A 16,273-nucleotide genomic window follows, 5' to 3' on the forward strand; every position below is an offset into this window, starting at 1 on the left:
AATATTGTTTTATTTCCACAGTTGCTTAAAATATTTTATTAAAGAAGCAATACAACTTAGCTTTAAAAAAGGTTTATTAAAGGGGACAACATACAGCAATATAGTTAAGGCACATGACAAAGTTTTGGCATTAAACTGCAAATAAAGAAATGCAAATTATCCCAACAGATTTCAGAATCTATCTCATCAGTCCAAATAGTTCTAAAACAATGTTTCAACAGCACCGATAGATAACTTGATAACTTGATAACTCGTCAGACAAGGCACAAGCTTCAGGACCCGGGGTCCCCCTGCTTCAGCAGCTGCTGCCTGGTGTATTCCCAGATGAGCAGAGCTCCACTCACGTGGACGTTGAGGGAGCGGATGATGCCCTGTTGAGGAATTTCCACACACACGTCCAGTTGCTGGATCAGATTTGCTGGAATTCCTTCCCGTTCATTTCTGATTCAGAAAAATGGGAGAAGAAAGGTAGTTTTCTTATAATAAAAAATTTTTTTCTCAGATATCTTGGATGTTACTGGAAGAGACAGGTTAACACAATGACACAAGTCTGTGGTACCAGGAAAATAAAGAAGAGTGTAACAAGAAGGTTTATGGGTCAATTCTGTGTTCACCTGACCATCCCAAACGGGTGAAATAAAACGAAAACTTAGGGGGGCTTTCCATAAACCTTGCAAGTCAAAAGCCAGGTACAGGTGTATGATCAAGAGTCCAGGTAAAACTGTAAACCTTCTGAAACGTTTTCTAGACAGACTCTCAAGACAGTGTTCTTACCCCAACAAGAGTAGAGACTTCTCAGGGAAGCAGTACTGGGTTAGGTCTAAACTTTTCACAGTCTGTTCCACACCCACGATGGTGTAACCTTCTGCTTTTTTCTGTTGCAGATAATCGATCAGCTGAGGTGGTTTTACCTTAATATTCGTTTACAAAGAGCAGAATATTAAATCATTCACTTACAGCCCTCCTGGGGGTAAAATCAGTTAAAGAAAAAAACACTTTCATGAAACTGAAATTTGTTAAAAGGAAAAGGACAAAATTATATACTATAAAAAAGAACGCTCCCAACATCTCATAAATTTATCAAACGAGAGTGACTTATAACAGGACACATTTTACTGAAAAGAATTCTACATTATTGATTTCTAAAAATACAACAGTGTGAAAGATAATAAGAACAGGAGAACAGAGTGGCTGTAGTTTACTTTTCAGTATTATTTTTAAGCTATCAAAGGCTGGACTACTGCAAAAGGGTTGATAACGTGAAGACAGAGTACTACAAAAGAGTCTAGCAAATGAAAATTTTAATAATACATCACTTTGCGCGCACCTCCACTAAAGGAAGCCACTGTTCTGCCGAAACGCTGAGGTGCTGAAACTGCTTGTCTCTGATGCACTGAAGGCTGCCAACCACGAGCGCCGAGGCCCCGAACACCTCACAGGTCCGGCACAGCCCTGCACAGGACAAGCCAGGGTTACTGCCACCAGTCTAAGGCCAAGTTCACTAGGTCCCAGGCATTCCTCTGAAGCTCCCGGAGAGGGGGAAATGTGGAAGAGAGGCCACAAATGGCACTGGGTCAATTACAAATTTTCGGGATCAGAAGATGTTAAGCAAGCCCAGTGGAAACTCTAATTTTACCTCCTAAGTTGGTTGGTTTGTCAACGAGTGAGGCCACTACAATCAGTCTGCTGAGTGACTTCCCAAGTTTGGCCGCACGATCCTGAAATACCAGCTCCAGGTCTAAGTCGGGAACATTGTTTCTCCATGGGATAATCTTCTTCTGAACATCACTCCACTCTGACTCGTTATCTGCTTCGCCCGAGTTAGAACCTGGGAAAGAAAAAGAAAATATAAATCTCCCTCTCTATTGATTTACATGCATATATACTTTTTTAAGAGCTTAAAATGATAGTTTAGAATGAGGTTCATTGACTAAAGAACTTTACTTGGATTCAGATACAATTGTCATTTTCGGTAACAGTTTAAAATGTTCAAATTCTACCCTGCTAACCAAAATACGACAATATTTCATGAAAATCAAAGATGCACATTTTTTCCATTTTGGCATACCCCAAATTGGGAAGCATCTTAGAATCCGTAAGGGTACCATGGGTTTGGCAGCATTCTTTTCTTAGAGTTACATAAAATAATGGCGTATCTTACAAACAATGGTGTTATTAGATTGGAATTTTCTGTAGAAATACTGTATGTATATTGTACATACAACAATACAACAATATTGTAACAACAAACAGGCTTTATCTTAAATTATCTTCCAAGTACTTGGGGGACCTTTTCTAAAAACGAGAACTCTTCTTTGGAGCAGTTATCTCTTGGCTATCGCGATGAGTACACGGATGTTACTGAGCTGTCTAATGTGCGTTGTGATCTCTAGTTCAGGACTGAGACTCTCCTTCCAGGCTCTCCTTCCCACTCCAGACCTGACTGAGCAAACGGGGGCACTTAGGTTACTGGGGAGGGAAGAGACACACATGGAACCACGACCTACGCGGTGACCGACGCGGTACTATACTGAGGGTGTGCCCACAGACAGGAGTTGCTAATGTCTGGGGGAGGGAGGGGCAAAAAAGCAAGACGCAGGAGGGCTCAGGGAAGGGAGTGTAAAAGTCTGCAAAGGAGAGCGCGTGGGAAGGGCGGGGCAGACTGTGGACACGTTCCGCAGGAGCAGACTCAGGCATCGCTCACAGCCTGCAGTGGAGGGAGGGATGTGACTCAGACCAGGCCGTTAGGGCTTTGTGTATAAAATGATAAAGAATTTATTCTACAGACAGGAGGCAGTACAGGGTTTTAAGAAAGGGGGTAACAGTACTGGTTTTGTGTTGCAGAAAAAACCCCTCTTAAAAACGAATGTGGAGGATAAGTGGGGAGGGAAAACCACCGAGAGGCTTTCACACTAGCCCAAAAAAGACAAAAACAGTCTCTGCAAGAGGGGCTGAAGAGGAAGGGCATAATCGCCAAGATCTGATAACTGACGGATGTGGCTAGAGGGACCGCAGAAGAATGACTCCTGTGAGACCACTAACAGGAAGGGGATTAGAAGAGGCTCGTCTGGGCAGAAAGGTAACGTGGATTTGGATACTGAGTTTAAAGAGCTTATAGATGAGCTAGTGAAAGTGTCTAGAAGGCTCAGGAAGGAGGCTGGCCAGAGATAAGGATCTGAAAGTTGCAGTTACATAGGTGGTGGTTTCCAGTTGTGGAAATTAATAAAAACGTGCAGGGAGAGCAAACAGAATGAGAAGAAAACCAGGCCAATGAAAGCATTTAGCATTCACGTCTCAGCAGAGAAACCCTGTTGCAATATCCCCCTCTTTACCAAAAACAAACAAAACAAAGACCTCTGTAGCCTTCTCCCCATCCAGTAACTCCCCACTTCTCTGCCCCACTCACGCCATGGCAGAAGTCAGACAAGATGTGCAGATGTGCGGCTCCCCTCTCCTCCCCTCCCGGTCAGGCGGGCCCCTCCGCCCTGAGAAGGCTCCCGTCACTGTCTTTTGCCCCCAAATCCACATTTGCTCTTCCCCAGGCTTTGCCTGACTTGCTGTCACTTCATGTAGCCTCTGCTCGATGTCAGCTCCTTAAAAAAGGTCTTTTTAATCCTCCCTCACACTCCTTACTCTGCTTTCTTTTCTCCACACTACCTGACATCTTATCTGTTTAGGGTTGTCCCCCTGGAGGAATGTAAGCGCCCTGAGGGCAGGGCCTTTGTCTTTTGTTCAGCACACAGGGGGCAATAAGTAAATCTTTGTTGACTGAGTAAATAAATTTAACGTGATAGTCTTAAAATGAACCACCTAGAGTATTTGATCAAAAAAATGCACTTTCCTAGAACTCTCCTCCAGACAGAAATCTAAGGGTGGGACCCAAGAATCTGCACTTTCAACATGATGTCCAAGGGATTCCTGAAAACACTAAAATTTGAGAGAACTATAAATATAAGGGACGAGGGAGGGGAACTCAAAGGAGAGTGAGAAAAGCCAGACTGAGGAGAAAAATCAGGAGAGCAAGAAATGAGCAAATAAATGCTACATAGGGTCAGGTATGGTAAGAAAAGAGCATCTGTTTAGATTTTGTAAAGAAGTAGACAAAGACAGTTTCTGCTTTTCTGAAAGAAGTTTCCATGATGCTTATGGGCTGGGGAAGCCAGAAGGACAAAATGTGAGTGACAGAAATGCTGAGAATGCAGATCGCTACTACACATCTCTTAAGGTTAGCTGTGATTTTAAAAATGGGCGGGAGACTTGGTCCCCGGTTTTTTGGGGCAGCTGGACTGTGAAGGGAAGGAGGAGGACGGGAAGTAACAGAGGGAAAAGGGGGGGTCCTTGAGAAAGCTGCAGGGAAGGATGGGGGCGGGGGCACGTGAAAGGAGGGCTGGAGCCATAGGGAAAAGAGGGGTAAGAGATGAGTGACATTCGGCCAGACGGAGCAGGGAATGCAGAGCTCTGCTTCACTCCCAAATAGGACAAGAAAAGAGATTTCTTAATTTGGCCCTTTTTTATATCTATATTTTTTCAGAAATATATAGTAGAAGAGCAATGAATATTAATTATCAATACTTCAAAGACAACAGAAGCCTTTAGCTTTATACAGTAAAGCAGATTAAGCTCTCTTTGGCTATTAAGAGCAAAGCCAATGTCAACTGAAAGTACTAGTCAGAGTGACACCACGCCTTCTGTCTTTTCTCTAAGTGGAGCAGAATTCACCACATCCATGAAAAATGGTACTATCAACCACCTATTCTAAGTAACGTGAATCAATGAGCCTGACCGAGGCAACAGGGAGAACAAGTAAAATAGAAGTTTTTCTTACCTATGTCCTGCTGGGACCAGTCACCTGGTTTTAGTTCACAAAGTTGAGCTGGAGAAAGGTACCACTGAAATCTTGCATCTAAAGGAATGTCAGTGAACCTGGTGAATTTACCAATGGCAATCCATTCGTCCTCAACAAGGCCAGAAAGGCGTGGAAGGATATAAAATATGGTCTGAAAGGAGAATTGTAAACATCTATATTTTCTTCCCTTAAAAATAACAAAGAAATACATGATAACATGTTTAAAGTACAACTTAATTATTATTACTGATGTGTTCTGCCAAACTATCACATCTGATCAAATGACATACTTTCATTTATATCTTGTAGCAACTGTCTATCTATACTTCTTATCTTCTCTAAGAAATTAAGGGATTAATTTAGGAAATCCTTGAGAGCGGGCAGATCTTCCACTCCAGTATTTCTAACTGTATGTAACATAGTATACACCATGCTCTTAATACAAGCAAGAAGTGTTTTGGAATTAATCAGCATTAATGTTGGACAACATTTGGATAAATGCTATTTATTGACAACCAGACACCTCCATAAGCAATCAGATTCAAGCTCCTGTGATGCCCGATCTTCACTCTCGCTGCCAATATACAAATTTAGACTCTAGATGTTGCCTCGACTGTATCTTAGCTGTGTGACGTTAGACAAGCCATTAGCCTCTCTCAGCTTCAACTTCCTCACTGGTAAAATGAGGGTAAAATCAGGTAAAAAGAGCACATGAAAGTGATTTGGAAACTGCACAGGGTGACACCACTGTGAACAGCAGTTATTCAGTCACTACATGACAATCCTCCCCTTTTCTTACCTATGACAAGAAAACTGAGATCCAGATAACCCTCAAATGTGAAAAGGCACAGGAGTCAGAAGCACAGTAGGCAATTTAAAAATAAAGTAATAAACTTATAACAATGTCCAAGTCTTCATAAAAGTTTTTAGAATGAATATGGTTTTCTCTTTATTAGCAATATTTGTGCAAATTGAAACTGGCATGATGATTATTAAGTACGTACCAAGTATAGCTCCAAATGTACAGAGAAACAGAGTTCTTGTGTGCCATTATTTTGATATGTACAGTTATGGTTCGTATAATTAATAGAGAATAAAATATATAAAACATATGAGGGTGAGGCAGTCAAAGTCAGGATGAAGGAAAAGTGGAAGCAAGGGACTTACTCCTGCTGGAGAACTGAATAGAAAAGGCTGACTTAGCACTAGAGAGTTATTAAGAGTCCTTCAGAAAGATGTCAAACAAAGCATTCTGGGCGCTAAAGGACACAGAACAGAGCACGTTAAAATATTTGAAAAATCCTAAATAATTTTTGCAATGAAGCAACAAAGTACACAATAATGTTTTATGATGACTATCTCACAACATATAGATCTGTATTTTTTTTTAAAGGCCAGCTTATTAGTAATCCACACACACACACACACACACACACACCCCAACAACAACAAAAAACTGCTTATGCGTGGTAGCTAAACTGCTTATGCATGGTAGCTGAAGTTTCGGATACTTCCAGATTCCTAGATCACGTTTTAAATTCCAAGGCTGTAACTGTAGTCGAAAAAGGGAGAAAGTAATATATGTACCAATTTTAATAATCTGTATATTAATTCACATGCCAACTGTAATAAGTTTAAAGGAATTATATAAGCACATTCTGTTAGGATCGCTGAGATGGTGGGTCATCTGCTACACAATTCCAGCCATCCAGAACCTAAAACAGGCACTTAACAAAAGAGTAGATCTTCTCGCTCTTTCATTAACAGTGGGCTTCGTTCGTTACAACAGATCTCACCTGCACAAATGTTCTCACTCATTTCCTTTTAATGTCAGAACAGATTTCTGTTCAGAGTTAAATATTCCCCCTTCCAGTGTTTACAAGCCAGACACTGCCTGAGAAACAGAAAGTGAAAATGACTAGCCAGTTTTCACTGCTGAAGAGTGAAGTGCAAGCAGCCGTGACAAAATTACACGGAGCACTTTACGACCGTGAAGGCGGTGTCGTAAGGACAGTTAACCTCAGTACACCTTCCACAACCGCGGCAGAAAGGAAGCACGGGGACTAAAGATACGGAAGAGAGTCGTTCGCACATGAGACCCTCTGCTCACCTCCAGACAGTAGTCCTTAAGCGGGTGGAACGCTGCAAAAAAGAAATGCTCCTGGATCCGTTGCCAATTCTTCTTCGCGTTCCTAAGTGTTAAAGATACATGTGAGGTACAGACTAGTGAACCCACTCTGGTAAGGGGGAAAACCAAGTAGCTCTCTTAAAGAGGCACCGCAGAATTTAGAAGGAATGGAAAATCTTGTGAATTTTATCCCAAGATTAATAACCCCTACCTCCAAGATCAGCGTCCTTAAAAGCTGACCCTAAATCTGACGTTTTCAAGTGAAACTCAAAGACAGACAAAGAAATTAAATAACTCTCACAGTCCTACGTCAAACAATGACTCAACAAGAATGAAACTCAGGTCTCCACTCCATCGAGGAGACAGTCGTCAGTCAACAGACAACGATGGGAAAATCTCACAGGAACAGCTGCCGCAGGTACAACTCCCTTGCTTGGGCAAAAAGAATTCTAAAAGGGAACCATGTAAGAAATCTAGGCTGGGATCCTTATGTCTCTCTCTGGCCATAAATGCTTTTTTTTTTTTTCTTCCTTCAGGAGAGAAAATCGTTACGTAAGTTACTTTTTTGTTTCTGGCTGCGCCGCGCAGCATGTGGGATCTCAGTTCCCCGACCAGGGACTGCCCACTGCAGTGGAAGCGCGGAGTCTTAACCTCGGGACTGCCAGGGAAGTCCACGTAAGTCACGTTTTCTACCCTGAAGATCCATGACACGCAGCCAAACTGTACCAACTTTTGTTAAGCCAGGTGAAAGTAAGGGGTTTTAAATACTTAGGTACATACTCACAAACAACAAAAACCAAAAATTTGTCAAGTTTTAGAAGGCAAAAGAGGGAGGAATAAAAGTGACAAAACGTGGCCACCGGCAGGTTTCAGTTTAAATTCATGACCGACAACCCAAAAGCTGAGCAACAATTTCAAGATGCCCTCCCGGTGAGATCATTCTCCTGCTCTGGCCAGCGTACCTCCTTCACCCCCGAGTTCCCAGCCCCTCCTGTCACTGCCGGCTGGGCCTCAACATCAGCGGGGTGAGGAGAGGAGACCTGAGATGAGAGACTGGCCCCTCCTTATGCACCTGTCTTCTCTGCCCCTTGGCTTTCAAGGGTCTCTTCAAAGGACAGCACCCCAACGTGTGTCCGAGCTCCCATCCCCCTGGGTTTTGCTACTGAGTCGTGCACCCCAACCTACTCCATCACAGCAGCGGTGTTGTATCTGTTTGATACTGAGCATCTGACTAGGATTTTGTTTGGGGAATAGAGAAGTTCTCTTAGAAAAGAAAAAGGCAAGAGCTTCCAGCTTTAACCCGGACATCTGAGGGGTTATGAGCATGGCTTTAGAGTCCGGTCATGCTACTTCTCAGCAGTTCTTTGACAACAGAGGATGAAAACATTTGGCTACGCTGAAGAGAAACGTCTAGAGGTCCCTAAATTAAAGATCAAGGATTAAAGAGCAAAAAAAAGAAAAAGAAGAGAGATCAATGACGGAGCTGACAGCACTTAGAACTGTAATTAAACTGCACATCAAATAGTGAGCTGCTTAAATGCTGCTTAATCCGAGCTCTGTGCACTGCAGCGTGATGCGCTAAACAGGAGCTGCTAAAAGCTGGGCACCCTCTATGCCCTCTCTGCACACAATGCTGGACCGAGGGGAAGGGGACAAGGCCTGCTTACCCTGCTCCATGCATGTTTTCCACTTGATTCAGACTGGATTCAATAACGGAAGTCAAAGCATCGAGTTCTTCAACGTGCAATGTCTTACACATGCTCCAGATTTTCTTAAGAGCAACTAAGGCATACAGTCGAATGCTAAAATTGTGATTAAAACACCAGTGCAGTACGACAATAAGGGCTTGCTTCAGAATGAGTTTCTGAAAAGGAGAAACATTCTTCAGATGTAAACATGGACCACTTTACCCTTGACTGTATGACCAAGAACAAGGAGTATAGGTGACAAAAATGCTACAAAGTAAAATCTTATTTCACTGTTTTTGCATCGTCATTCTCAGACAGATACACTGGCAGGAGTGATTTCCTCAAGAAGGAAAAGTATCTTCCCAGCTCTTTAGTTTTTATTTACCATGCTGCCACACATGTTCTCCCCCATACTCCAGTACCGAGGTTAATCTGAATGAAGTACTTTCATGCTAACCACTGTATGACCAGTGTTTTAAAGAAGTCTCCATCACTTATTACCTTACCATGGGCTGAAAAAGTTAGAAATATTAAGTGAACTTGAGCAAGGTACCTCATAAAATGCTGTTTTGCCCTGGTCTGAACTACTCTGTTTTCCCTAATAGTGACCTTGGACCCACACAGCACTGAGTGGTGGCAGGAAAATTAAGAAGTGGGGAGAAAAAAAATAAGAGTTTAAACTTCCCTGTAGTCTTTTCCTGGGAATTCAGAGTTTTTCACCTTCACAGCCAGGAGATTTTATGCAATGATAATCCCTGATTTCTAAAACCACACAGTTCAACAGATATTGAAAGGCAAAGGAAGTGACATGTATTAATGTGGAAACCAGATGGACTCAAACTTTTAATACAGTATCAGGAGCTACCTTAATGCTCCTACAAACGGCTCATCTGTAAATGTTACTGGGCTGCACCAAGCTAAGAGCCCTGCAATAGTACAGTTTCCTGTCTATCTTACTTCTCTCAACAGATTGTAAGCAAATCTCTTCCCTGCACATATTTAAAACAGAAAGATAACAACTGCTATTACCTGATGCTACAGCTTTCGTAACTCTTACCGGAAGGTGTTAACACAAGTTTTCACATAACTATAACTAACACACTGCCATCTGGCTGACAGACACTGTAACACACCATCAATTTTAAGATATTATCATGGTTTTTGAGGTTAAAATGTGGCGGGAAGAAAGACCTGTTCTTAGGATTGATGAAATAGGTTAACAACGAAATCGGATTGTTACTGTGCTTAAAGACAACACTTTGAAAAGTTCTAGGAAACCTATCCCCCCAATATTTTTGCCTCACTTTCAACACTAAACAACATTTCTTTCAGACAGCTGACCATTGAACAACAGGGGTTTGAACTGTGCAGGTCCACTTATACGTGGATTTTTTTTCCACTAAAGACGTACTACAGTGCTACAGGATCCTCGGGTGGTTGAATCCACAGATACAGATGAGGAACCTTGTATTACGGTGACTGTAAAGTTACATGTGGATTTCCCACTGCGCAGAGGGTCGGTACTCCCAACGCCTGTGTTGACCGAGGGTCGACTGTGTTAAGTTTCTCCCAGAATTTACAACATATAAGTACACTCTATATAGATTCAATAATATAGAATCTTGCTCTAAATCTTTACCGGCAGGTTTTCCTGAATTCTCCACAGTTGCCATAGTGATTAACCAGAATTAGCTAAGATCTCTACTTATCTAGGGAAGATGCTTTAAACCTGAGAAAGATGAAGAACTGCCTTTCACACTCTGAATAATGACAGTCATTTTATATAAACCTTCAATAACACAATGGCTTTTAATACTCTGACCATGAGTTTCTTTGTACAAGCATTTGTTAAATAACTCTGCCAGCCAAGGAACAGTTAAATGCAATAAGGGAAGTCTTATTTAAATAATCTTACGTAAATACTTGCATAAAGTTAAGCATCCTATCATTAAAAGTTGCCCATTAATTTGTCTAGAGATTTAACATGGGCTCAGGCGTTATCTCAGTGTGTGTGTGCCCGTGGGTAACACCTTATTGTGCATTTGTGTCTAAGTGCATATTGCCATTAGGAGGGGAGTGGAAGGGAAGGGGAGAAACTGCAAAACACAAGGACTACTCTAAATGAGAACAGTTAGCACATGTATAAGTTCTATTTTGATAGTCAAGTCTGAACTCTTCTCATAAACAATATAACCTACCTTCTCTGGAATATTTTCAGTAATGATGTCCAAATGCGACAAAACTGATAAAAACGTACAAATGCTTGTTTTAAGGTTTTCTTCGGCCTGAAAATAAATCAGATACACGGAACAGTCACTCAAGGCTGCCGCGAGCCCGTGCACATCAAGGCGCCGGGCTGCATGCTTGGGCCCCGGGCCATGAGGCCGGCTCTTCCCTAACGCAGCCACGGCCTGGGTGGGAGGAGAGGAGGAAAAGCGAGAAAGCACAGGGACGTCCCAGAGTCAAATGCCCGTAGGCACAACACTCATCCACACACGGCCGCTAACCACTCAGGCGAGGAGTACCTGGGGGAGACCAGAGTGAGCTCACTGCACGGAGAGAAGGGCTGGCTGGAGAAAGCGGGGGTAGGCGGGGGAACAGGTGAAGATGACCAAGACGAACCAAGACAGGCAAGCGGGAGGCAAAGGCCCCCGTGCGGAGGGGAGCAGCAGAGGTTAAATGGGGCCCTGCAGCTGCTTAAAAAGAGCCTCAAGAGGGCTGCCCTGGTGGCGCTGTGGTTGGGGGTCCGCCTGCCGATGCAGGGGACGCGGGTTCGTGCCCCGGTCCGGAAGGGTCCCACGTGCCGCGGAGCGGCTGGGCCCGTGAGCCATGGCCGCTGAGCCTGCGCGAACGGAGCCTGTGCTCCGCAACGGGAGAGGCCACAGCAGTGAGAGGCCCGCGTACCGCAAAAAAAAAAAAAAAAAAAAAAAACCAGAACCCTCAATGAAACGCTACTTGTGAGAGTGTTCAACTGGAATTCGGAAACCTTCCCAATGATAGTGACTTGGAATTACACATCATTTTAATGATGACAAACTGACGGACACCGGGTAGACTGGAAAGAGACTACAGACACCACAGTTCAGAAAGTGTTCCAAAAGGCGAATCAGATGATTAATTCCTTTATGTAACTAGTAGTTAGTTACTGACTGTCTTCCATGGACCAGTTACTGTGGCAGAAACGGAGGAAAACAAAAATAGATAAGATTTTTCTGCCTTCCTGGAGCTTATGGTCTAATGGAAAGAAAATCAAACCAGACAGTAAGTTAAAATTCCCATTATAAAAAGAACTATTTACGTGCTACAAAAACCCACACTAAGGGGGTCTAAACTAAGGGAGGTAACTTCCTTTAAGAAATGACATAAATTGGGCTTCCCTGGTGGCGCAGTGGTTGGGAGTCCGCCTGCCGATGCAGGGGACACGGGTTCGTGCCCCGGTCTGGGAGGATCCCGCGTGCTGCGGGGCGGCTGGGCCCGTGAGCCATGGCCGCTGAGCCTGCGCGTCCAGAGCCTGTGCTCCGCGACGGGAGAGGCCGCAACGGTGAGAGGCCTGAGTACAGGGGGGAAAAAAAAATGACACAAATGACACAAACGACACATGAACTGTGATCTGAAGGAAGAGCAGCAGTTACGCAGGCGAGGAAAAAGAACAGAAAAGGTCAGGGCGGTACTCGGCCACATGGGGGCCCCGATGAAGCAAGCTGTCCAGTAACCAGGCCCTAAGGCGGGCCCCGCCCCTGGGGGGCTTGGTCACACCATCTGCCCTGGCCAATAAGCAGCACGCGATCAGAGGCTGGGAACGTGCGGGTTCACCAGGGCGCGTCCTCCTGGAACGCTTGTCCTCGGCACCCTGAGCGACCACACACACAGCTGCAGAACCAGTGGTGCCCGGCCCCGCGGCTGTCCCCACTACTGCAGCCAAGGTGATAAGCACGTGGCCGAAGAAGTCGTTTGCAGGTCCCAGCCCAGTGGACACCACATGCACAACAGCCCAGCCTGGTCCTGTCAATCCAGAAGCAGGAAAAATAGAGTGTTGTTCACACCCCTGGCCTTTGGAATGTTCCAGCAACAGAAAACTGAGCCCATGCATGCATCCATGACTCGACTGCAGAGGCGGGAACGTGGGGCACACGGACTGGACGGGGAAGAGGGCATAGGCCACGTGAGACCTGCAGGCCACACACGGCTGAAAGTGGACGACCTGATCACATTTTCATTTTGAAGAACCTGCTCTGGCCTCGGTGTGGAGAGGAGATTGAAAGGGAGGAAGAGGGGACGCAGGTGGTCCACTGAGGGGAGCAGTGCAGTGGACGATGCAGCCTGGACCAAGGCCAAACGCAGAGACGGGAGATGGTGACTGAGAAACACTCGGGAGGTAAGAGCAACAGGATCTGGTCCAGAGTCAGGAAAAGCGCTGAGTTCCCTGCTTTGTGCAGCTGTACAGACGGTGGTGCTGTTTACAATAGTAGAAAAAGATCAAGTTTGGGGCAAATATAGGGCACCTGGTGTCAGACATCCAAGTTTTAGATGATTTATAAACATTCAAGAAGAATGTCCACAGCGGGGGTCAGCAAAGCTTTCTGTAAAGGACCAAACAGTGAATAAAAATACAGCTCTGAGGTCCATACAGTCTGCTGCAAACACTCGACTCTGTCCTTTTTAGCTCAAACACAGCCATGAACGACAGGTACTGATATATGAACGGGCATGGCTGTGCTCCATCAAACGCGGCCAGGCCGGGCATGGCTGCAGTCAGCCTGATGGGGCACTTAGGGGAAGATGGCTGGAAGACAGAGAGAAATTACTGGGTCATTCACATCAGATAATAAGTGAATCCATGACCCAGATAAAACTGACTATAAAACAAGGAGAAATTAAGGAAAGAAGGCGGCCCAGCCTTGAGAGGCACTAACATTTAACAGCTGGGCAGGGAAGGGAATGCCCAGGAAGGACACAGAAAAGAGGAAACACAGGGGCAGGGGGAACCAGGGAAGTGTTACTGAACCAGGAACAAGGAGGTCGTCTGCAGCATAGACGGATGGGGGGAAGCAGGAGGCTGACCACCGACCCTGGCGAAGGGTCATCTGAGAAGTGACCAAGCTGGAGGTGGGTCCGCTGGACTGAACTGTGGGCAAAGAGAACATGAAAACCCCGAAACTGTGGCATACACACACTTCTTTCAGCAAGTCTGGCTCTGACAGGGTAGGGAGATAGGTGATTACAGGCGTCCTCTATAGGAGCAGCTCAGTGTAAATACCCGTAACAATGGATGAGAAACCACCTGGTTAAGAAGGGGACACTAGGTATAGGAGAGAGACCGAGGGCTAAGGTTCCCGAGAAGGCAGACAGGAAGATAAGCCAGAGAACAAGCAGAGGAATTACCCCAACAGCAGATGCAGGTCCTTGATGATATAGGAGGGAAGCAGTCTTGGGTGGATATGGACAAGGTATTGGGTTGGCCGAAAAGTTCGTTCGGGCTTTTCCAGAAGATGTTACGGCAAAACCTGAATGAACTTTTCGGCCAACCCTATATATTTATTTGCGTGACTGCTCTTGAGAAGGTAAAGGTATTCCTATGCGATGACTGCCACTTTCTCGGAAACATAAAAGCTAAGGTCACCTGCTTCAAATAAAGGAGGAAAAGGGTGTAGTGGACACTGCCTGTTTGCGGGTATCTCTTCTGAATCCCCTTCCCAGTTCAGGGAATTCTCACCTTATAGGTCTTGTGAGAAGCTGGAAATGCCAGACATTCATTTTCCCAGCCTCCCTGCAGCTAAGAGAAGTCACCTGACCTGGATCCGGAGACGCCTGCCCTGAATGCTGGGTTGAGAACTGTTTACCCAGAGAGGCAGAGCCCACAGAGAACCCACTCCCTGCAGGCGGCAGAGGCGGCAGGCAGACGGCTGGCCAAGGCTGCAGCACTGCCGTGATGGTGCCAGGCGTCCAGTGGGGTGAAGCAATGTCCCTGGTGGACCTGCTCTACGGCACGCCTGTGGCTATAGCAGTTCTGGAAACCACTGAGCCCCACCTTGTTCCTGCCTATTTTCCAAGCTGGATTCTGCAGCTTTCTGGGCTACCTCACTTCCCCCATCCCTGCTGTTTTCCATCCCTTTGATTCAATCAGCCAGCGTTTTACGTGCTTACAGTGAAAAACCCTGATGTCCACGAGGAAAAGATGTGAAGAGAATATACCAGCTCTGAGAGCTCTTTATGGAAAATTGAGAGACTGAGCAGAGTGGAGAAACGGGACGGAACTGGTGGCTTGACCAGGGACAGGAGAGTCAGGGGGGCTGGAAGCACACCAGAGCCAGGGGCCTTCCGTGAGAATTTCTGAGGCAGCGCCCACCCGCTTGAGAGCAGACACATCAAACGAGATTAATAAAGCAACAGGTCTGAGAAGCAATGCAAGGAAAAAATGTCAAAGTATGTTTCTTAATTCTATGGGCATGAAGAGAAGAAGGAAGAGCCAGGAGAGGAACCTTGGAACAGTGAAGACGAACGCGGCTTCTGAAAGGAAACAGACACCTGAGTTAGAGCTTTGTCATTCCTTAGTGGTGTGACAAGTTATTAATCTCTCTGGACTTCAGTTTTTTCACTAAGTAAAATGTAAAAATTCCGACCTACTTTTCAGGATCATTGTGAAGATGATGCCGCCATGCTTATCGTAACAGCCAGGTTTCAGGAGAGGAGTCTGGGACAGTGAAGGACCGTGTGTGTGTGTGTGTGTGAAGGACCGCGTTATGTGTGTGTGTGGGAGGGGGAATTTCAGGCAAAGACATGCTCATCAATTTCGTGTTACACAGGATGAAGTTTGAAGTGATTATGTTAGAGGGCCTAGGAGGTGGCTGGGATGCAGCGAACTAGCAGAGACAGGGAGTATAGAAAGAGAAGGACAAGGGACTGGAGAAGGGACCACCACAGTGTACAGTCAGCTGGAGAAAAAAAGCAACAGTCAACGAGAAAGGCTGCACGGCAGTAAGGAAGAGGAAGAAAAGACAAGGCTGTTTGTAGCTGCACATGAAGCCCTCAACGTGCGACTTCTGAAGATGCGGCAGAGCCCAGTGGTTTAAGAAGAGCAAGAGAGAAAGGCAAAGATACTCACTCTCGAAGTTTAATAGAAGGAAAAGAAGACACAAGGACGACAGCAGGAGGGAGGAAAAGTCAACAGAATAAGAGTGAAGAGCTCAGGGCACATAAGGACACAGCTACAGATGAGCAAGAAAGAACAACAGTTTCTCCCCCTGAAACAGAAAGGAAGAAACAGAAAGAGATGCTTTTCGCACACAGAAGGCAAGGTCATTTACCCAGAAAGGGAAGGATGAACTTGGGAACCAGCAGAAAATACTCGAGGCAAGTATTTAGAACTGATGTTTAGAAACAACTTGCTATTTGTCAGGAAGCCCGCAACTGCAAACTCTATCACTAATCTTAGTATCGATGCCTTACAAATGATTTTCAAGATTTAAGAATGTTGGGGATGAGGTGTCAGAGGCGTGCGTGAGGGTTCAGAGGAGTAAGAATGGAAATGAACTGACACTTGCTTTTGGCTGGGTGGTAGGGGCTCCCTTCTACTCTCTCTGCTTTGGTTATATTTGAAATTTCCCTACTAAG

The 16,273-nt window shown here is 45.1% G+C and overlaps 1 protein-coding gene across 3 annotated transcripts in view; it reads right to left on the bottom strand.

Moving 5' to 3' along the window:
* Nucleotides 1-56: 56 nt before the first annotated feature.
* TARBP1 (TAR (HIV-1) RNA binding protein 1) overlaps nucleotides 57-16,273 on the bottom strand; it is a 65,680-nt gene continuing 49,463 nt past the window's right edge. For 2 of the 3 annotated variants that reach the window (XM_060125307.1, XM_060125306.1), the window contains exons 23-30: nucleotides 10,861-10,947; nucleotides 8,642-8,838; nucleotides 6,957-7,038; nucleotides 4,826-4,997; nucleotides 1,637-1,828; nucleotides 1,328-1,452; nucleotides 775-911; nucleotides 57-441 (exon numbers count right to left, since the gene is read on the bottom strand). In XM_060125307.1, coding sequence (XP_059981290.1) covers nucleotides 273-441; nucleotides 775-911; nucleotides 1,328-1,452; nucleotides 1,637-1,828; nucleotides 4,826-4,997; nucleotides 6,957-7,038; nucleotides 8,642-8,838; nucleotides 10,861-10,947 — 1,161 coding nt within the window. In that variant the 3' untranslated portion in view covers nucleotides 57-272. The remainder of the gene's footprint in view (nucleotides 442-774; nucleotides 912-1,327; nucleotides 1,453-1,636; nucleotides 1,829-4,825; nucleotides 4,998-6,956; nucleotides 7,039-8,641; nucleotides 8,839-10,860; nucleotides 10,948-16,273) is intronic. The other variant, XM_060125308.1, reaches the window with a different exon arrangement.

The sequence above is a fragment of the Lagenorhynchus albirostris genome, chromosome 16 (genome assembly GCF_949774975.1).
Source record: "Lagenorhynchus albirostris chromosome 16, mLagAlb1.1, whole genome shotgun sequence".
Classification (NCBI taxonomy): Eukaryota; Metazoa; Chordata; class Mammalia; order Artiodactyla; family Delphinidae; genus Lagenorhynchus; species Lagenorhynchus albirostris.